The sequence below is a fragment of the Ascaphus truei genome, unplaced genomic scaffold, assembly GCF_040206685.1.
Source record: "Ascaphus truei isolate aAscTru1 unplaced genomic scaffold, aAscTru1.hap1 HAP1_SCAFFOLD_3308, whole genome shotgun sequence".
Lineage (NCBI taxonomy): Eukaryota > Metazoa > Chordata > Amphibia > Anura > Ascaphidae > Ascaphus > Ascaphus truei.
The window spans coordinates 1-22,065 of record NW_027456299.1 but is presented as its reverse complement, the minus strand read 5'-3'; the positions used below and the strand labels follow the sequence as shown (position 1 = coordinate 22,065).

Genomic DNA, 22,065 nt, shown 5'->3' with positions numbered 1-22,065 from the left:
GTTGATCATGTTATCCTGCTTAACAAACTCCAGAGCTCTGGAATAGGGAAACATGCTTTAAACTGGTTTCAGTCCTACCTATCAGGAAGATCCCAACATGTGTCCATCTCAGGCTCTAACTCCAAACCCCTGGATATCACCTGTGGTGTCCCGCAAGGCTCTGTTCTGGGGCCCCTACTCTTCTCAGTGTTCATTAATGATCTTCCCACAGCTTGTAAGGAAGCCTCAATACACATGTATGCAGATGACACAATCCTGTATGCACACAGCCATAGCCTCTCTGACCTTCAACACATACTTCAGTCTGACTTTTTGAGACTCGAAAACTGGATTTCCCAAAACAAACTGTTTTTAAACACTGACAAGACTGTAACAATGGTATTTGGGACCAAGACTAAATTTGTAAAGCTTCCAGTGACTGAGCTCCTGATTAGAACCAACGCTAACACCACCCTAACTCCTGTCACTAGTTTTAAATACCTGGGCTTATGGTTTGACTCCCACTTAACATTCGGGATGCACATTGATACCCTGACAACCAAGACCTATGCCAAACTAGGGGTACTTTACAGGAACAAATCCTCCCTAAGTCTCCTGGTCAGAAAGCGTATTGCACAGCAGATGCTAATGCCAATTATTGACTATGGAGACATAGTATATGGCTCGGCTCCTCAAACCAGCTTAGCAAACTTGACACCCTCTACAATTCAATTTGTCGTTTTGTTCTCCAATGCAACTACAACACACATCACTGCGAAATGCTCAAAGAACTAGATTGGTCATCACTAGAGTCTAGGCGCAAAGTTCACCTTTCCTGTCTCACCCTCAAATACTTTCTGGGCAAGCTACCCAGCTACCTGAACAAGCTCCTCACCCCTACCACATGCAGCACCTATCACCTGAGATCAGACTCCAAAAGACTATTCATGGTCCCAAGACTCAACAAAGTATCCGGACGTTCCTCCTTCTCCTTCCGTGCTCCCCAAAACTGGAACAACCTACCAGAGACTCTCACATCCACCACCAGCTTAAGTTCTTTCAAATCTAAGGCTGTCTCACATTTTAATCTGGTCTGTAACTGTTTCATACGCTCATAATATATATTATCTGTAACTGTTACATACGCCTATAATATATATTATCTGTAACTGTGCATGCAATGTCTTGTATATAATGTATACCCTGCTCATTTATGTAACTGTATTTGTAACCATGTATTATTTGTTTTACTCTGTGCCCAGGACATACGTAAGAACGAGAGGTAACTCTCAATGTATTACCTCCTGGTAAAATATTTTATAAATAAATAAATAAATCTAAAGCCCTCTCCCGCCTTAAACCTTTCTCACTTTCTGCCCCGCACCTCTGGAATGCCCTTCCCCTCAGTACCCGACTAGCACCCTCTCTATCCACCTTTAAGACTCACCTTAAGGCTGTGGTCCCAGTACAGCCTGTGCGCACGGCGCGGCGTGCACTGTGTGTGTAAGCACCGCCCCTCAATGGGGCTGGGCCCACTACGCACCGTCACGCAGAAGCTGCAGCCGCGCCGTGCGGCAGGTTTTTCACGACTCAATAAAATTGAGTTTACTCCTAGCGACGGAGGCGTGGCCACGCCCCCACCGGCGGTTCACCCAATGAGGGCGAACCAGCCGCGTGACGTAATGGCCACGCCCCCGCAAATCCCCAACCACGCCCCCTCCCGTCGCAAGATTCTCCTCTCCTCACAGACCGCAGATCGCGGTTAGCGCTGTGACACGCACCGCCCCCCTCCCGCCGGGCGCGCGTGTCACAGACATTACTGGGACTGCAGCCTAAGACACATCTGCTTAAAGAAGCATATGAATAGCACTGTGGACATTCTGAACACGATACATAAAGCTTGGCCCCCTGCAGACGCACTTACCAGAACTCCCTCCTACTGTCTCTGTACGTTCTCCCTACCTACCAATTAGACTGTAAGCTCCTCGGAGCAGGGACTCCTCTTCCTTAATGTTACTTTTACAGTATGTCTGAAGCACTTATTCCCATGCTCTGTTATTTATATTATTTGTTATTTATATGATATGTATTACTACTGTGAAGCGCTATGTACATTTATGGCTTCATATAAATAAAGACATACAATACAATACAATACATTGTTACATTTAGGTAAGCGCACAACGATACTTTGTTACATTTAGGTAGGAGCACAACGATACATTGTTACATTTAGGTAAGAGCACAACGATACATTGTTACATTTAGGTAAGAGCACAACGATACTTTGTTACATTTAGGTAAGAGCACAACGATGCATTGTTACATTTAGGTAAGCGCACAATGATACATTGTTACATTTAGGTAAGCGCACAACGATACATTGTTACATTTAGGTAAGAGCACAACGATACATTGTCACATTTAGGTAAGCGCACAACGATACATTGTTACATTTAGGTAAGAGCACAACGATACATTGTTACATTTAGGCAAGCGCACAACGATACATTGTTACATTTAGGCAAGCGCACAGTGATACATTGTTACATTTAGGGAAGAGCACAACGATACATTGTTACATTTAGGTAGGAGCACAACGATACATTGTTACATTTAGGTAAGAGCACAACGATACATTGTTACATTTAGGTAAGCGCACAACGATACATTGTTACATTTAGGCAAGCGCACAGTGATACATTGTTACATTTAGGTAAGCGCACAACTATACATTGTTACATTTAGGTAAGCGTACAGTGCTACCTTGTTACATTTAGGCAAGCGTGCAATGATACATTGTTACATTTAGGCAAGCGCACAACGATACATTGTTACATTTAGGTAAGCGCACAACTATACATTGTTACATTTAGGCAAGCGTGCAATGATACATTGTTACATTTAGGCAAGCGCACAACGATACATTGTTACATTTAGGTAAGCGCACAACGATACATTGTTATATTTAGGCAAGCGTGCAATGATACATTGTTACATTTAGGTACGCGCACAACGATACATTGTTACATTTAGGTAAGCGCACAACGATACATTGTTATATTTAGGCAAGCGTGCAATGATACATTGTTACATTTAGGCAAGCGCACAACGATACATTGTTACATTTAGGTAAGCGCACAACGATACATTGTTATATTTAGGCAAGCGTGCAATGATACATTGTTACATTTAGGTACGCGCACAACGATACATTGTTACATTTAGGTAAGCACACAACGATACATTGTTATATTTAGGCAAGCGTGCAATGATACACTGTTACACGCTTTACTTATACACATAAGGAGAAAAATTAAAGAAAGAAACAGTGGGAAAGTGGGATTTCTGCTGGAAACTCTGTGTGAGCAAATACCTCTGATACACAGAAAAGCACTGACCACAAGGAGTCCACACACAGGAAAGCACTGACCACAAGGAGTCCACACACAGGAAAGTACACTGACCAGAGTCCACACACTGACCACATTGACAGGGTGTTCCTATGTGCTGCCAAAGGAGGTGTGCCCAGGAAGCATGCGGCCTCTCTAAATATGCGGGATGTGTATGTGTTTCTGCCCATTGTGCAGCGTGTCCAGCCATGTTTCTGCTTCTCTACGATAAATAGCTGAACAACGGCACAGTGTAAGAGAAGGCCTGGAAATGGTCGTGTGCACCACGGCACACTTTGTCCCGGCCACGAGCCAGCAATCTGTGTGCTCATTTCTGCACCAGCCAAACTCCGTGGATAAGAAACATTTATCTAGACTGTCCGGGACCTCCTCCGTATCATCTCACTTTGTCCTCTCATATCTGTACGTTTGTCACACAATGTCACGGTCACTGTCGTCCCTTCCACATTGTACTGCGGAATATGCTGGTGCCATGCAAATAAAAAATAAGAATAATATGACGTTTCCTATGGTATTATGGACATTAGGAGGCTATGCATCAGTCTCCTGGCCGCAAAACTCTGGCAAATAAACACCAGGTTTATCACACCCCAGAATCCCCTTACTTCCGATGGGACTTTTTTCTTGATAAATGTGCTGCATTGTAATTATTCCAAGTTTGCCCGGTTTTGCCAGCGGGGAGACTTTGATACAGATCTCTCCGGGCTGTAAAACAGCAAAAAATATCATCTGAAAAACCTGCTTGAACCACCTGTAAATTATCTGAGCACAAAACTATACATAATCTGAAAGGTGTTATTTCATCAAACAGCACAGGAAGGTTTATAGGTAACGCTCCCAAGTCTGAATAATGTCTGATTGTCATTGTCTGACATTGCAGACTGGAAAAGACAACACTTGCATTCCAGAAATATGTCTATCTCCTTGAGATGTCCTACAAAATACTTCAGCCACATCCGAGGAGGGCACGCTCCCTGAAGAACCAAACCAAGGCAGCTATGTTTTTTTTTTTATGGACCAAGTGAGTGAAGGTTATAATTAGCATTAATACAAAACAGGATAGGATTCCTGGGAAATGAAAATGTAACGCCTTCAACATAAACTTTCCATACATAGAAGTCCGTCTGCTCGCTCTGCAGAGGCGCGTGTGTATAAAGGAGGCGGGCGCCCTCACAAGACACTTGCAAGGTGGTCTCCTCCGGGTAAGTTGCTTTCCTTTTGATCGAGCCTTTGCAGGAAAGACAGTCAGTTGATTAATCCGCTGGATATTACTTCTCTAAAAGAAAGTATTTATTGAAAAGTCAATTCAGGTAAAGTCTAAAGGAACTGTATTTCCTTCCTATTGAAGCCTATATATTCCTTCAGTGACATAGGAACTTGCACTGTGAGGAGGCGAAGGATTGAGAGTGCAGATAATTGGTAGTTTGGGGCTGGAAATAGATACTTTGTTGACTCAAATCTGTGTCACTCTTACCCTAGAAGGGAGACACAACATGTATTAAGGAGACCTCTCAAAATGACATTGTGCAGCTGTTCTCATCTAGCCTCATTAATGTTGATTTCTTGGCCAAACTTACAGAATAGGATAGTTGTAAAATTAAAAAACAAAGATATTGAGCATAGAAAAGAGTTCAAGAGAAAATCTATCCGGTGATATGAACTAAACCGTTGCCGGAAAACATTATTGACTGTAGGGTTCAACTTGGATCAGATTTGATGGGGAGTTGGATTTAAACGTATTTATCTTGTTTTGTTCCCAGTCCACCTCTATTAACTTCTCCACAAAACTAGATGAATGTGTGGGGTTTTACTATAGCAGAGTACAATACACAGCATTTAACAGACTCACTGCACTGTGTAGTGGTTCTCTGAGATATATATATATATATATTATATATATATATATATATATATATATATATATATATTAAGAAATACAAATAATTATTCTTTGATACCCACTGAGTGCTATTGCCTTCTTACCATCTCATCGCTGGTAACGTATGCTATTTATTTCTATGGTACAAGCCCCAACCCATTATTGTACCATTACAGGAGTGCCGGATTACTTCTTTTATTTTGTGTGTGTGTGTGTGTATATATATGTATATATATATATATATATATATATATACACACGTACCTCACGTAATAATGTCACATCTGAAATAACATAGCAGTTGTTTGACCTCCGGTAAATGTGAGCACTCAATGTATAAGGGGAGGGTTCCCCACAGATTTTGAGGGGTCCCTTAATGATTGCTTTAGGCATTGTGCTAATGACATCCATATATTTTTTGCCTGGTCTTCCGTCTCTACTGATTGAAACTTGCTGCTTTGCTTAGTTCTGCCCTATGATTTGGATATAAAAGTGCCCCCTGAGCAGAAATAAGCAGGTGTTTCTCGTGCTTCTCTTTGCAGCTTTGTGGGGAATTTCATTTCTGTGAGTGGGAGTCACCAAGAGGTAAGCGGCGGCGTGAGGCAGAACGCAGACGGGAAACTCTGCGCTGGATTTATATTCCTTGCACATATTGTCTTCTAATTCCATGTATACTATGGTTTATTTCGTGAAGCACTGCCGACATTATCTGTGCTGTATAAAGATACAATATGTACACATTTAATTAATGCTATTGATTATAGAAACCCAACCGCCTCTAACCCCTCGAGCAGTATTCCATTTCAATGTACGAAAATGAATAAGGGACGCATCGTTTAAAAAAAAAAAACATTTTAACATCCCCAATTAAGTAAGGGTGAGATTTATCCAGCTGAGCTAAGCAAAGCCGAGCCAAGCCGAGCCAAGCCAAGCCGAGCCAAGCCGAGCTAAGCAAAGCCGAGCCGAGCTGAGCTAAGCAAAGCCAAGCCGAGCAAAGCCGAGCCGAGCAAAGCCGAGCCCAGCAAAGCCGAGCCGAGCTGAGCTAAGCAAAGCCGAGCCAAGCTGAGCAAAGCCGAGCCGAGCAAAGCCGAGCCAAGCTGAGCAAAGCCGAGCCAAGCAAAGCCGAGCCGAGCAAAGCCGAGCCAAGCTGAGCAAAGCCGAGCCAAGCAAAGCCGAGCCGAGCCGAGCTAAGCAAAGCCGAGCTAAGCAAAGCCGAGCCAAGCCGAGCCGAGCAAAGCCGAGCCGAGCCGAGCAAAGCCGAGCCGAGCAAAGCCGAGCCGAGCCAAGCCTTCCATTCCTACACAATGAGACTGAAAGCAAATACTGGGAATTCCCAAATGCGGGAGGAGAAGTGACGGGCGGTGCACATCCTTTGGGAGTCGGAAGGGTTTGCACAAAGGCCAGAGCTGTGAGAGAGGTCGAACTCTGGATATAGACATACACGTTTGTGAGTCCAGTTCTTGCTGCAGCGTTACAAGTAATAATGTGTCCCTTCCATTACCTAGCTGCAGCGGCAAAGCGCTGCTATTCTTCTCCACCGTCCTTTTAAACGGTTTCCTGGAGATTTATGTGATTCCTCCCCAGATGTTGCTACATTTACACTTTTGTATAATAATTCTGATTTTGAGGCACTATTTAACCCTTCATGGCTGAAAAGCAGAATTGGTTTCAACACTTTTTTAATACAACAGTCTCAATAGAACCTGGTTTCGATGTAAAAATAAAGAACATTATATTGACAGAAATAGCAAATGTCAAACACGTAATGTTTTGAAAATATCCATCTCCAAACCAAGGCGCAAAAGGAATGTTAGTCACGCGCGTCCTTAATATGTTCTGCTATGATGTATGCACCATTTCATTTTCTGACACTTGTAATTCTTTTCCAAAGCCGCTCCTCGACCCAGCAGCGCAGTATCACGCGCAGTAATAACGCGCAGTAATCACACGCGGTAATAACGCGCTGTATCACGAGCAGTAATCACACGCGGTAATCACGCGCAGTAATAACGCGCTGTATCACGCGCAGTAATAACGCGCTGTATCACGAGAAGTAATCACACGCTGTAATCACACGCGGTAATCACGCACAGCTTCCCTTCCACCTCCTACGTCCAACACAGGTTTCCTTGCTCTCTTTCCATCCTGCGGGCCTCCTATTTCGGGACATGCTTTCGCTCGCTGCTGGGAGCGCATTGCTTCTCTCTCTCAGTCACATCGGACTACTTACATTGCTGTAAGACTCATCTCCCAGAGGAACACGGCAGCACGGCCTCTCTGTATGGCCTCTTTAGTATATACTGCTGCCCCTGTCCCTTGCTGGAGAAGAGTTCAGCGACATTGTGTTTGAAGATCAGTGAGCTTAAGTCATCTTATGTACATTCTAAAAGCGTTTTACACGTGTGCGATTGAATAGCATCTTCCTTTTAACCATTGCGCTCCCTGCTAAAGCTTTGCGCTTCGGGCCTTATTATATATCCACGAAGAGGCCGAGGAGGACGTTTTCAGCAGAAACTCCCCATGGACGTAACACTTTATCAGCTACAGTATGAGGCCCCCAATGTCCATACTCCGGAATCTCCCACTTTGGGGTACTAGCTCAGCTCTTACCTCTACAATAAAGTTCTATCTTTATACAGATTTGTACAATTTGTCACTCGCCGTTTGTAATTTCCAGTGAAATAATGGAATCATTTTGTATTATTGTTTTTACTCCTATAACAATTGTATTTGTTCTCTATTCCAGTAAACTGCAACCATGGGGGACGCGGAAATGGCGCACTTCGGAGAGGCGGCACCTTACTTGCGCAAGTCTGACAAGGAGAGACTGGAGGCTCAGAACAAGCCATTTGATGCCAGAAACAGCTGCTTTGTGCATGACGATAAAGAGCTTTACATCAAAGGTCTGATCACGGCGCGTGAGGGCGGTAAAATAACAGTGGACACCGAACGTGGAAACGTAATTATATAAAATAGTATTTTGCTTATTATAAAATGGGGTGTTACTGTGTCCCACTGAGTGCTGTCTCCTTTCATTCCAGACCGTAACTGTTAGAGAAGACCAAGTCAACCCCCAAAACCCTCCCAAGTTCGATAAAATTGAAGACATGGCCATGTTGACCCATCTGAACGAGGCCTCCGTGCTGTTTAACCTCAAAGAGCGTTACGCCGCCTGGATGATCTACGTAAGTCTGGTTTCATTTAAATAAGGATACCCCACACTACAAAGGCTCAGCGAGTAAAGGCTCAGCGAGTAAAGGCTCAGCGAGTAAAGGCTCAGCGAGTAAAGGCTCAGCGAGTAAAGGTTCAGCGAGTAAAGGCTCAGCGAGTAAAGGCTCAGCGAGTAAAGGTTCAGCGAGTAAAGGCTCAGCGAGTAAAGACTCAGGGAGTAAAGGTTCAGCGAGTAAAGGCTCAGCGAGTAAAGGCTCAGGGAGTAAAGGCTCAGCGAGTAAAGGCTCAGGGAGTAAAGGCTCGGCGAGTAAAGGCTCAGCGAGTAAAGGCTCAGCGAGTAAAGGCTCAGCGAGTAAAGGCTCAGCGAGTAAAGCTCAGGGAGTAAAGGCCCGGCGAGTAAAGGCGCGGCGAGTAAAGACACCGACTCTGATAACAATGACACTGAAGCAGGGACCCTGATTCAATTCCCGATGTCGGCTCCTTGTGACCTTGGGCAAGTCACTTTATCTCCCTGTGCCTCAGGCACCAACATGTCTGTAACATTCCTATGTGCTCTATGTGCTGTGTACCGCACGCTATACTGTCACTGTGATGCGCCGACTCCCATTGGGAGAAAACCGCTATATGAAATACAGTTATTATACACACACACACACACACACACACACACACACACACACACACACACACACACACACACACACACACACACACACAGACACAGACACAGACACAGACACACACACACACACACACACACTGTCTCACCCCTCTGTGTTACATTGCAGACATACTCCGGCCTTTTCTGTGTCACGGTGAATCCCTACAAGTGGCTGCCAGTATACAACCCGGAGGTCGTTAACAATTACCGAGGGAAGAAGCGACAGGAAGCCCCACCCCACATCTTCTCCATCTCTGATAACGCCTATCAGTTCATGTTAACCGGTAACATGCTTATCATACGTAACTTTCATCTTTCAAATATGATACATTATTAGTTATGAGTCAACTACAGTGGCTGTTACCTGATGAACCTCCGCTTCAGCACGAATGGAATCAGCCCCCTGGAGAGTCACGTATCGCTTTTTTGAATACAGCATATAAACATAAATATGCGTATATATGTGTGTGTGTATATTATATATATATATATATACACATTTATATACATATATACACACATACACACTTACACACATACAGAATTAGATGAGCTCAAACCTACCCCTGCTGTGACATAAAAATATAAGACATAATGGGAATAAGCTCTTCATACATGACAAGTTACATAGTTACATACATAGTGACAAGTTACATACATGACAGTAACATTAGGCCAAGAAGAGCTTACAATCTAAGCATGCATATGTACACAAAATACAACCGCCAAATACACAGACCCCGCACTCCTCCCAAATACACAGACCCCGCCCTCCTCCCAAATACACAGAACCCGCCCTCCTCCCAAATACACAGACCCCGCCCTCCTCCCAAATACACAGACCCCGCCCTCCTCCCAAATACACAGACCCCGCCCTCCTCCCAAATACACAGACCCCGCCCTCCTCCCAAATACACAGACCCCGCCCTCCTCCCAAATACACAGACCCCGCCCTCCTCCCAAATACACAGACCCCGCCCTCCTCCCAAATACACAGACCCCGCCCTCCTCCCAAATACACAGACCCCGCCCTCCTCCCAAATACACAGACCCCGCCCTCCTCCCAAATACACAGACCCCGCCCTCCTCCCAAATACACAGACCCCGCCCTCCTCCCAAATACACAGACCCCGCCCTCCTCCCAAATACACAGACCCCGCCCTCCTCCCAAATACACAGACCCAGCGCTCCTCCCAAATACACAGACCCCGCGCTCCTCCCAAATACACAGACCCCGCGCTCCTCCCAAATACACAGACCCCGCCCTCCTCCCAAATACACAGACCCAGCGCTCCTCCCAAATACACAGACCCCGCGCTCCTCCCAAATACACAGACCCCGCGCTCCTCCCAAATACACAGACCCCCGCGCTCCTCCCAAATACACAGACCCCGCGCTCCTCCCAAATACACAGAGCTCGCGCTCCTCCCAAATACACAGACCCTGCGCTCCTCCCAAATACACAGACCCCGCGCTCCTCCCAAATACACAGACCCCGCGCTCCTCCCAAATACACAGACCCCGCCCTCCTCCCAAATACACAGACCCCGTCCTCCTCCCAAATACACAGACCCCGCGCTCCTCCCAAATACACAGACCCCGCGCTCCTCCCAAATACACAGACCCCGCGCTCCTCCCAAATACACAGACCCCGCGCTCCTCCCAAATACACAGACCCCGCGCTCCTCCCAAATACACAGACCCTGCGCTCCTCCCAAATACACAGACCCCGCGCTCCTCCCAAATACACAGACCCGCGCTCCTCCCAAATACACAGACCCGCGCTCCTCCCAAATACACAGACCCCGCGCTCCTCCCAAATACACAGACCCCGCGCTCCTCCCAAATACACAGACCCTGCGCTCCTCCCAAATACACAGACCCGCGCTCCTCCCAAATACACAGACCCGTGCTCCTCCCAAATACACAGACCCGCGCTCCTCCCAAATACACAGACCCCGCGCTCCTCCCAAATACACAGACCCCGCGCTCCTCCCAAATACACAGACCCCGCGCTCCTCCCAAATACACAGACCCCGCGCTCCTCCCAAATACACAGACCCCGCGCTCCTCCCAAATACACAGACCCCGCGCTCCTCCCAAATACACAGACCCCGCGCTCCTCCCAAATACACAGACCCCGCGCTCCTCTCAAATACACAGACCCTGCGCTCCTCCCAAATACACAGACCCTGCGCTCCTCCCAAATACACAGACCCAGCGCTCCTCCCAAATACACAGACCCTGCGCTCCTCCCAAATACACAGACACTGAGCTCCTCCCAAATACAGACCCAACGCTCCTCCCAAATACACAACCCTGCGCTCCTCCCAAATACACAGAGCTCGCGCTCCTCCCAAATACACAGACCCTGCGCTCCTCCCAAATACACAGACCCAGCGCTCCTCCCAAATACACAACCCTGCGCTCCTCCCAAATACACAGAGCTCGCGCTCCTCCCAAATACACAGACCCTGCGCTCCTCCCAAATACACAGACCCTGCGCTCCTCCCAAATACACAGACCCTGCGCTCCTCCCAAATACACAGACCCCGCGCTCCTCCCAAATACACAGACCCCGCGCTCCTCCCAAATACACAGACCCTGCGCTCCTCCCAAATACACAGACCCTGCGCTCCTCCCAAATACACAGACCCCGCGCTCCTCCCAAATACACAGACCCCCGCGCTCCTCCCAAATACACAGACCCTGCGCTCCTCCCAAATACACAGACCCCGCGCTCATCCCAAATACACAGACCCCGCGCTCCTCCCAAATACACAGACACTGAGCTCCTCCCAAATACACAGACCCTGCGCTCCTCCCAAATACACAGACCCAGCGCTCCTCCCAAATACACAGACCCTGCGCTCCTCCCAAATAGACTTGCAATTTATTAGTGAAACTCTACGTTTTGATCCTAAGGGGTTTATTCACTAAACAGTGATAAAATCAGTGCTTTGCTGAACGCCTTTGTATAGATTTATCGCGCACTAAAACATATTGGTAAAAATGGTATTCACTAAGAAAAAAATCCAAGTTTTTTAAAAGTTCGATAAGCTTATCACTGTTTAGTGAATAGCTATTACTGGTAAACAATAGCGATTTTGTCTTTTTTTTGCTTGTCGGACAACTTTTTGCCTCTGGCTGTTAATGGTCGTTAAAAGGCCATTATAGCGCGATACTGCGCTGTTATCACTGCTTTGTGAATAGCACAGCGGGCAGTATCGCGCAATAAGGGCGTTTATCGCCCATTAAACAGCTTAACACTGCTTTGTGAATAGGCCCCTAAGTCTTATAACAAATGAGTCATTTAGTTGCATCTTTTGAGAGAAAAATTATTCATGCCTCTAACCCCATCAGGGTAATCCCCATATTAGCCTGTACCTGCACTAAATACATAAGTTATCTTCTCAAGATACATGTGTGTGTATATATATATATATCCATACACACACACACACACATTGACAAAAATGAATTGACTGCACATCTTCTTTTTCAGATCGTGAAAACCAGTCTATCCTGATTACGTAAGTGAAATGAGCTCATTATTAACCTCAGCTATTACAGGAGCTAGAACTCCAATTCTGTCCCATTTTGACATATCATCTGAACTGCGAGAAATGTAGATAAGAAGCAACATTTTCTTATGAATAGAGGACTCCCTGGTGAGGGGGGAACGTGGGATTGTAGTCAATCCAAGAGGGGAACGCTGGGAATTATAATCATGTCATCTTCACTGATAAACAACGAACAGGGAAATTACCGCGAAACTTCTCCGGAGTGGGGGTCTCACAGCGAAATCACCGTGTCTGGTCCAGGGGCTCACCAGTTCTGGGAAAGTCCTCGGCGTGACAGACATTGCTGCTATGTTTTATCTTCTACTTTCAACAGCGGAGAATCAGGAGCTGGGAAAACGGTCAACACCAAACGTGTCATCCAGTACTTTGCAACAATTGCAGCTGCTGTAGACCCTTCGAAGAAAAAGGAAGTTGTCAACAAGCTACAGGTGAAGTGTTCATACATACACAGGGCCACGTATAGAGCAGGACCATAAATAAAGACATACATACACAGGGCCACGTATAGAGCAGTACCATAAATAAAGACATACATACACAGGGCCACGTATAGAGCAGGACCATAAATAAAGACATACATACACAGGGCCACGTATAGAGCAGGACCATAAATAAAGACATACATACACAGGGCCACGTATAGAGCAGGACCATAAATAAAGACATACATACACAGGGCCACGTATAGAGCAGCACCGGGCACACTCATTCACTTCAAATGTTGGTCAACCTAATCCATACACTCCTCGCTAATGGGGCAGGATTTGCTTCATTAGGAGAGACTCACACTACAATACGTACTTCTTCCTCCCTTCAGAATAATAATAGGAGCCTGCTGTTCCCATAGGTGCATTTGGAGAATGCCTCTTTCCCTTATTCCATCTCAGTTGTAATCTTAAAATATTTGAGAGCGGAAATCACCTGACCTTGTGGGTACCAGAAACTAATCCTGGTAAATTGTGACAGCCTTTACACCCCATTGTCCATTATTTAGTGCAATACTACAGGTGATATCTGCACACTATAATCAGCACCATATCTGCTATTTTCTCCTCTATATTCACACCACATCCCATATACTGTACACACCCCGCTCCTCGTCCTGTCTTTTGACATGGTTTACAGACAACAGAATAATCTTTTTACCATCCTCCCCTTCCTTTTGAATCAGCTTCACAACATGCCCCAGAGCTTGAGAAAGCCGTATTAACCCTTCTAATCACAGTTTGATATATATATATATCATAAGGGCCTGCCCAGCCATGATGTTTGTGCTCATCTACTCTGCAAACTGAACCAGGAGTGTGTGGCTTCACAGGAAAAGAAGGAAACACTGGAAGATCAAATCATTCAGACGAGCCTTCTACTAGAAGCAAACATTTTAATCACTACAAAATGTGTCTCTATGTTCAAAGATTGTGAGGAAATTCCATGCAAATTGAATAATACTGACCTTGCTATTTACAGGGAACACTTGAAGATCAAATCATTCAGGCTAACCCTCTCCTGGAGGCCTTCGGTAATGCCAAGACTTTGAGAAATGACAATTCATCTCGCTTTGTAAGTTACAGGAATATTTCTCTCTTTTTATGTGTGTAACTCCGACAATGTCATACTTATTAAAAAAATACATTGTTACAATCCCAATTTCTAGGGTAAATTCATCAGAATTCACTTCGGAACCACAGGGAAGCTATCTTCTGCAGATATTGAAACATGTAAGAATTGGTTTGTCTATTAAGTCTATTTTCCCCTCAATAATACACTCACTTACATTGCTGATATATAATCGTCTACAATTGCAGACTTACTGGAAAAATCCAGAGTAACATTCCAGCTTGCAGCTGAGAGAAGCTACCATATCTTCTACCAGATCATGACAAACAAGAAACCAGAAGTTGTTGGTAATTTACCATTTTTTGTTTTGCCTGATATATAAATGGGAAATTCAAAATGTGATTAAAATAATGTAATGTGAGTTAACATCTGTTCATGTTTAAGAAGAAATGTAATGTGTATCAAAAACACATGGTCCTGGGTGATATGCATCCACCAGGGTACCCCACTATTACTGCATCAGATTTCAGACAGCATTTTGTTTATGTTTCAACATTCAGAGATGCTTCTTATCACCACCAACCCATACGATTACCCCACTCTCAGCATGGGTGAGATTTCTGTGAAGAGTATTGATGACGTGGAGGAGTGGTTGGCTACTGATGTAAGTAATGCAAGAGATCAATAACCCACAGGTATAAATATTGAATGTAAGCTAATAACTCTTTATATTCACAGAACGCCATCGATATCTTGGGTTTCATCCAAGAGGAAAAGATTGGGATCTACAAGATGACTGGAGCAGTCATGCACCACAGTAACCTGAAATTCAAGGAAAAGCAGAGAGAGGAGCAGGCTGAGCCTGATGGCACTGAAGGTACGTGAACCTTTTCCCACTAGATGTATGCAGACTTGTCTTAACTGCACCAACACAAAGACTATTCCAAGGGCATAATATGCTGTATCTTCAATTTGTAGTTGCTGATAAAATCGGTTACTTGATGGGCCTGAATTCTGCCGACTTGTTGAAGGGTTTGTGCTATCCAAGGGTAAAGGTCGGCAATGAATATGTCACCAAGGGACAGACTGTCCAACAGGTAATTCATTTACAATTTCATAATTTAGCCTTCATTAAAATAGTGTAGACAGATTAAAAAGACATTATTACTCTCCTCAGGTCTACAACTCTGTTGGTGCTCTCGGCAAATCAATTTATGAGAAGCTGTTCTTGTGGATGGTCGCTCGTATCAATCAACAGCTGGATACCAAGCAACCAAGACAATACTTCATTGGTGTCCTGGATATTGCTGGGTTTGAAATCTTTAATGTAAGGTCTACTACTTATAAATGTGTAGAAACCAATTGTTGTTTCATGCAGAGTGTAAACCATTGGAAAAGCTGATTTAGGTTCAATCCATTTCTGACACCTTATGTGCAATACATTTTTACAGTACAACAGCTTGGAGCAGCTCTGCATCAATTTCACCAATGAAAAACTGCAACAGTTCTTCAACCACCACATGTTTGTTCTGGAACAGGAAGAGTATAAGAAGGAAGGCATTGAATGGGAATTCATTGACTTCGGTATGGATCTGGCTGCTTGCATTGAGCTTATTGAGAAGGTGGGTCTCTAAATAAATAAAACCGGTCTTCAGAAACAGAGCTAAATGTTGTATTGGAACTTACCAGCTTTGCATTTCTATTTTCAGCCAATGGGAATTTTCTCTATCCTTGAAGAGGAGTGCATGTTCCCCAAGGCTACTGACACCTCCTTCAAGAACAAGCTGTACGACCAGCATCTGGGCAAGTGCAACAACTTTGAGAAGCCCAAGCCTGGCAAAGGGAAGCTTGAAGCTCATTTCGCTCTGGTGCATTATGCTGGTACTGTGGATTACAACATCACTGGCTGGCTCATCAAGAATAAGGACCCACTGAATGAGTCTGTTATTCTACTCTACCAGAAGTCTTCAGTTAAACTGCTGTCCTTCCTCTACGCCAGCTATGCTACTGCTGCTGATGGTAATAATTGTGCAGCTATAATGTAATACTTCTTTTTTTTCCCGTGTCCCGTGATGATTTTTGTAATCCCATTGTCTTAATTACTTTGCAGCTGATGCAAAGAGTGGAAAGAAAAAGAAGGGAAGCTCTTTCCAGACCGTGTCTGCTCTGTTCAGGGTAAGTTTAAAATTGGATGTATAGCTAAATTATGTACATGACTACAGTACACTAGGTTCCTCTATTCATCTAAAAAAAAAGAAGGTTCTAAGACCATGTGTTCGTTCTTCTACAGGAAAATCTGAACAAGCTTATGACAAACCTGAGAAGCACTCACCCACACTTTGTGCGTTGTCTGATTCCCAATGAGAGCAAGACTCCTGGTAAAGTGTTTCATACAACTTCCTAATGAAGACACAATGGCCCATATTTACTAAATGGCGCTATTCCATAACACTCGAGTGAATGGGCCACAAAGTGTTTTGTGAAACAGCAATGCTTAGTAAATATGGTGTAATAAATATATGGTCCAATATCGTTTACCCTTTCTTACGCTATTAAACATATCTATTTCCATACTTCCAGGTACCATGGAGAACCCGCTGATCATCCACCAGCTGAGATGTAACGGTGTGCTGGAAGGTATCAGGATCTGCAGGAAGGGATTCCCCAGCAGAATCCTCTATGGTGACTTCAAACAACGGTAATTATCAACAACTCTTACAAGACCTTGAAAACTCAAATGTATCTATTAATTCCTAATTGGTGATTTTTTTTTCTATAATGAATCCATGAAATACAGCAACAAGATACATTTCTTGAAATTCAACTTGTCACCTACAACAATAAACAGCTACATGTAATAATCACATGGACTGTTTCAGGTACGCAGCAGTGTCCACAACACTCCAAATGTTTTGAGCCAAAATACATGCCCTTAGTCAAGACCAAGGTGCAGTTTTGACATTGGGAGTGCTGTGAACACCGGCGCTGTCCTGTTACTACTATTCATCCAGGTGGTGATCTACCGAGCCACATTAACCAAACAGCAGCAAGTATTTTCCTACACTATGATCCTGTTTATTGTGGGCTATCCACAACAGGGATATATTTGCTGCTTCAGGTGACACCGTCTTTACTGTCTGGGTTTAGGATTCAGTTTAATGGACCACTGAAGTGATTAACATTATTCAATGCACAGCTATTTGGTCTTATTCTTTATGACAATTATTTCAACTAATCTGTCTTTCACTTTAATGGTGAAGTTACAAAGTGCTGAACGCAAGCGCAATTCCAGCTGGGGAGTTTATTGACAGCAAGAAGGCTTCTGAGAAACTTCTGGGCTCTATTGATATTGATCACGCTCAATATAGATTTGGGCACACCAAGGTACGAAAATACATTGTCAATACATTAAAGGTGAAGTGACTTTATCACCTCTTTGGATATCTAACAATTACTTATTTGCTTACAGGTGTTCTTCAAAGCTGGTCTTCTGGGTGTTCTGGAAGAAATGAGAGATGACAAGTTAGCCCAACTTATCACTCGCACCCAGGCTCGTTGTAGAGGTTACTTGATGAGAATTGAGTTCAAGAAAATGGTGGAACGAAGGTATTGATTACACTACAATCTGTCAAAAATGGTAGATAGAAAAGTAACTTTTTAATTTAACCTTCCTTCTACATTTTTTCCAAACAGAGACGCTTGCTTTGTTATCCAGTACAATGTCAGGTCGTTCATGAGCGTCAAACACTGGCCATGGATGAAGCTGTACTTCAAGATTAAACCTCTCCTGCAGAGTGCCGAGACTGAGAAGGAGATGGCAAACATGAAAGAGGAGTTTGTGAAGACCAAGGAAGCACTGGTTAAGTCAGAAGCAAGAAAAAAGGAACTGGAAGAGAAAATGGTTGCCCTACTGCAAGAAAAGAATGATTTACAGCTGCAGTGTCAGTCGGTAAGAAGATTTAAATACAAATATATGTAACAAAAACCATAAGTATGTGGTAATGTAGATTGCTGATTTGCATCTCATATTCAAATAGGAAAATGAAAACCTGGCTGATGCAGAGGAAAGATGTGAAGGCCTCATCAAAAGCAAAATCCACCTGGAAGCCAAAATCAAGGAGCTTACAGAGAGACTTGAAGATGAGGAGGAAAGCAATGCTGAGCTAACAGCCAAGAAGAGGAAGCTGGAGGATGAATGCTCTGAGCTGAAGAAGGACATTGATGACCTGGAACTTACTTTGGCCAAAGTAGAAAAGGAAAAACACGCCACAGAAAACAAGGTGTGTGGAACGGCGCTGAAGCGAAACACTATGACCTAAATGTCATACAACAATAGTTATTTATTTATTCTCTTTCGTCCCTACGTTCAGGTGAAAAACCTTACGGAAGAAATGTCATCACTTGATGAGAATATCACAAAGGTTACCAAGGAGAAGAAGGCCCTCCAAGAGGCTCACCAGCAAACACTTGATGATCTTCAGGCTGAAGAGGACAAAGTCAGTTCTCTGACAAAAGCCAAAACTAAACTGGAACAGCAAGTAGACGATGTAAGTATTAAAAAAAGTATCTTTACAGAATATATTAAATACTTTTCCAACAGAACCATGAAACTGAAAATACTTTTCTGTCAAATAGCTGGAAGGTTCCCTGGAACAAGAGAAGAAACTTCGTCTTGACCTTGAGAGATCCAAGAGAAAACTTGAAGGTGATCTGAAGTTGTCACAGGAAACAGTCATGGATCTTGAAAATGATAAACAGCAAACTGAGGAAAGACTCAAGAAGTTAGTATTACTTGTTTATATTTTCCTTGAAACTGGATATTTTCCCCTCACATTGTCAGTAAAACAAAATTAAATCCCTAACATGATTTTCTAAACACAGAAAGGATTTTGAAATAAACCAGCTGCAAGGAAAGATGGAGGATGAACAGTCCCTGGGGTCCCAGCTGCAAAAAAAGATCAAAGAACTGCAGGTATCATTTCATAGGTGGAAGTTAGTAATTGTCCTCATTCTGCTATTTAATCTTATAGTATAATAATTCAATGTTTCTTCCGTCTAGGCTCGTATTGAAGAACTTGAGGAGGAAATTGAAGCTGAGCGCGCAGCTCGTGCCAAAGTTGAGAAACAGAGGTCTGATCTCTCCAGAGAGCTTGAGGAGATCAGTGAAAGGCTAGAAGAGGCTGGAGGTGCGACATCTGCCCAGATTGAGATGAACAAGAAACGTGAAGCCGAGTTCCAGAAAATGAGACGTGACCTGGAAGAGTCCACGCTTCAGCATGAAGCCACCGCTGCTGCTCTGCGCAAGAAGCATGCTGACAGCGTTGCTGAGCTTGGGGAACAGATTGATAACCTGCAGCGCGTTAAACAGAAGCTGGAGAAAGAGAAGAGCGAGTTCAAGATGGAAGTTGATGACCTTGCCAGCAACTTGGAGAATGTCTCCAAATCAAAGGTAAAACACCTGTTAAAGTTGTGTCACTTTTTGTTTTTATTGAGCTATACGTATTGAAATCCTAACGCTGCTATTTGTCCTTGAAGGCCAATCTTGAAAAAGTGAGCCGTGTGCTCGAGGACCAACTCAGTGAAATAAAGGCAAAGGATGATGAGCATCAACGTCTTCTCAATGATCTCACAATGCAAAGGGCCCGCTTCCAAACTGAGAACGGTATGTATGTTTGTAGACGGACGTTCACAGAGGTACACAATTGGAGACTTTTATAAGGTGAAATTATAATAAGGCTTTATTGTGCCTTTTTCTTTTCATCAGGAAATCCATCCAAACACAGGGGGGGGGGGGACAAAGCTTCTATTCACTTGGGAGTATTTCTAGTGAAACACTATGCAATTAATTCACATCTCCCTTAGTTAAGCATTTCTCCCAGCCCCAAACACATAGTATGAAATAAGCAGATATAAGAAGTCTCTTAAGAATGAAAGTCTTATCTGTTTCTTGGAGGGAAAATCTTCTCAGTTCCTGGTTCAGCTCCCTTCCCTCAGGGTGTGTCAGCTTCAGGTTTAGTAGTTTTCCCTGTGTCTTGAAATCAGCTCTTCTGTGTCTTCTGGCAGAGCTCAAGATATGGTCAGCTCCAGAGATCTGTGTTCTCTTGGTCAGTCTCTCCCGGGAGACTCAAGAACCCCTGCTCTGTCTCCAAAGGTCAGCTCACAAGTGAGCTAAGGAGTCACTTCCTGTCTCACAAGACAGGCTTTTGTAAGCAATCTAAATCAGGCAGGTGGTGTTTATTAATTGACTACCAGCAGTTAACCACCACACTGCTAGATTAAAGGCACATTACTTGAACAGGGATTACTCCCCTGTTACAATGTTACTACATATAACATGCAAATAATCAAAAATAGCAAAGATTAAAATAGATTACATTTTTATAAAAACCAGAATGTTAGATCTGCTAACTGCTCTATAGTATACCATGTTTTTTAGTCTTAATATGGAACAATTAATCTGTGGAGTTTTTAATACTTGAAACATTGAGAATGTAAAATACATGGAGATACAGAAGAAAAAGGGGAATGTGGAATATCAAAGCAATGAAAGCAACAATTACAATGTCATTTAGCCAAGAACAAAAGATAAAAGGTGGTTAAATATGTGCGCATACAGATGTAGCGGACGTTACTGCTGGCGCGTTGCAGCACGACACACACAACTCGCCAGTGGGGGCAACCGCCATTGTAACAGCATTAGCCATGTGTGAAAAAGGGGCAGGTTAACACACCACCGGGTGCAATAACGCTGGTTACAGCTGTATATTATCAGTGTTAGATTTGTACACACATCCACTACAGAATGAAGTTCCCATTTTTAGAGGACTGCATAACATATGCGGCTTTTGATTTTTTGTTAGATAAAAGGTATTGTCTTATTATAATTTGGAGAACTTTCTACATTTCTTAGCGAAGGGTCGTAGTCCCTAGTAAATTTGTTAAGCGAGTTACTAATGTAACACCTCCTCACCCGCCTGCTTTGGAGTGTACATCAGAATAGATTGCATATAGGTGCTGCTCAGTCTTGCACACCTGTCTGGGTGCTGGATCCATACAGGGCTGTGCAATGCAATTAAGTCAAGAAATGGCGCCAATAGCTTTTATATAAAAACATATACGCTTTATTCACATACTGGGGATATTCCACTGAAAACACAGTCACATTGGACACCAATGTGGGACAAATAATATATTACTTTAGGCTTCTTCCCTGGTAACTCTCACTACTACTCGAAGGAGGCATATTCTTCTTAAGCTTCATCCCCTTAGCAGCTCTCATACTCAGGGGAGATACATTCTTAGTCCTTTACTATAAAGCTTCTGGTTGCTTGAGTTCAGAGTACCTTTGTCATACTGGGATCTGAGGTAGGTAGCTGTGGGCTCATCCTCCCACCCCTATGTATTTAACTTAGGTTGGCATTAGGACCAGTTGGTCTGGCTGATCCATATTAGTGCTCCGGAATCCTGGCGCTACACGCACCTGTGGAGGAACATGCTTGTTCCTTTTCACTTGGCTGAGACCCAAAGGTGGCCTCTACTAAAGGACCTAGTTTCGGGACATGTTCCCTAACTAAAAACAATAAAGTTGACAGGACCTAATTACTACACATAGCTATGCAATTAAACAGGACTAACACTTTAACAGTGAGGCTCCTCCGCTTTCTGTTACCTTCTGGAACCTGATTCTAGATACATATGTACCTCTATATTAACCCTCCGTCACTAGACACCTTCCACAAAGTGAGCTGGGCTATAATTTGAAAAGTCATCCTATACCATTTGACCTGAAATGGCAGTTACTATACCAGTTAACCTTCTAGG

The 22,065-nt window shown here is 43.8% G+C and overlaps 1 protein-coding gene across 1 annotated transcript; it reads left to right on the top strand.

Moving 5' to 3' along the window:
- Nucleotides 1-4,612: 4,612 nt before the first annotated feature.
- Nucleotides 4,613-19,906, top strand: LOC142483514 (myosin-13-like; the record flags this gene model as incomplete). Its single annotated transcript, XM_075583514.1, has 28 exons — nt 4,613-4,702; nt 5,814-5,856; nt 8,018-8,230; nt 8,313-8,456; nt 9,231-9,387; nt 12,609-12,636; nt 13,001-13,115; nt 14,155-14,247; nt 14,342-14,405; nt 14,493-14,591; nt 14,805-14,908; nt 14,983-15,121; nt 15,223-15,341; nt 15,422-15,571; nt 15,696-15,866; nt 15,954-16,263; nt 16,355-16,419; nt 16,535-16,622; nt 16,825-16,942; nt 17,505-17,628; nt 17,714-17,850; nt 17,938-18,193; nt 18,282-18,524; nt 18,615-18,791; nt 18,880-19,025; nt 19,126-19,216; nt 19,304-19,693; nt 19,780-19,906. Coding segments are annotated over exons 3-28 (3,856 nt in total), but the record flags the coding sequence as incomplete, so codon positions are not given.
- Between the last annotated feature and the right edge of the window lie 2,159 nt (nt 19,907-22,065).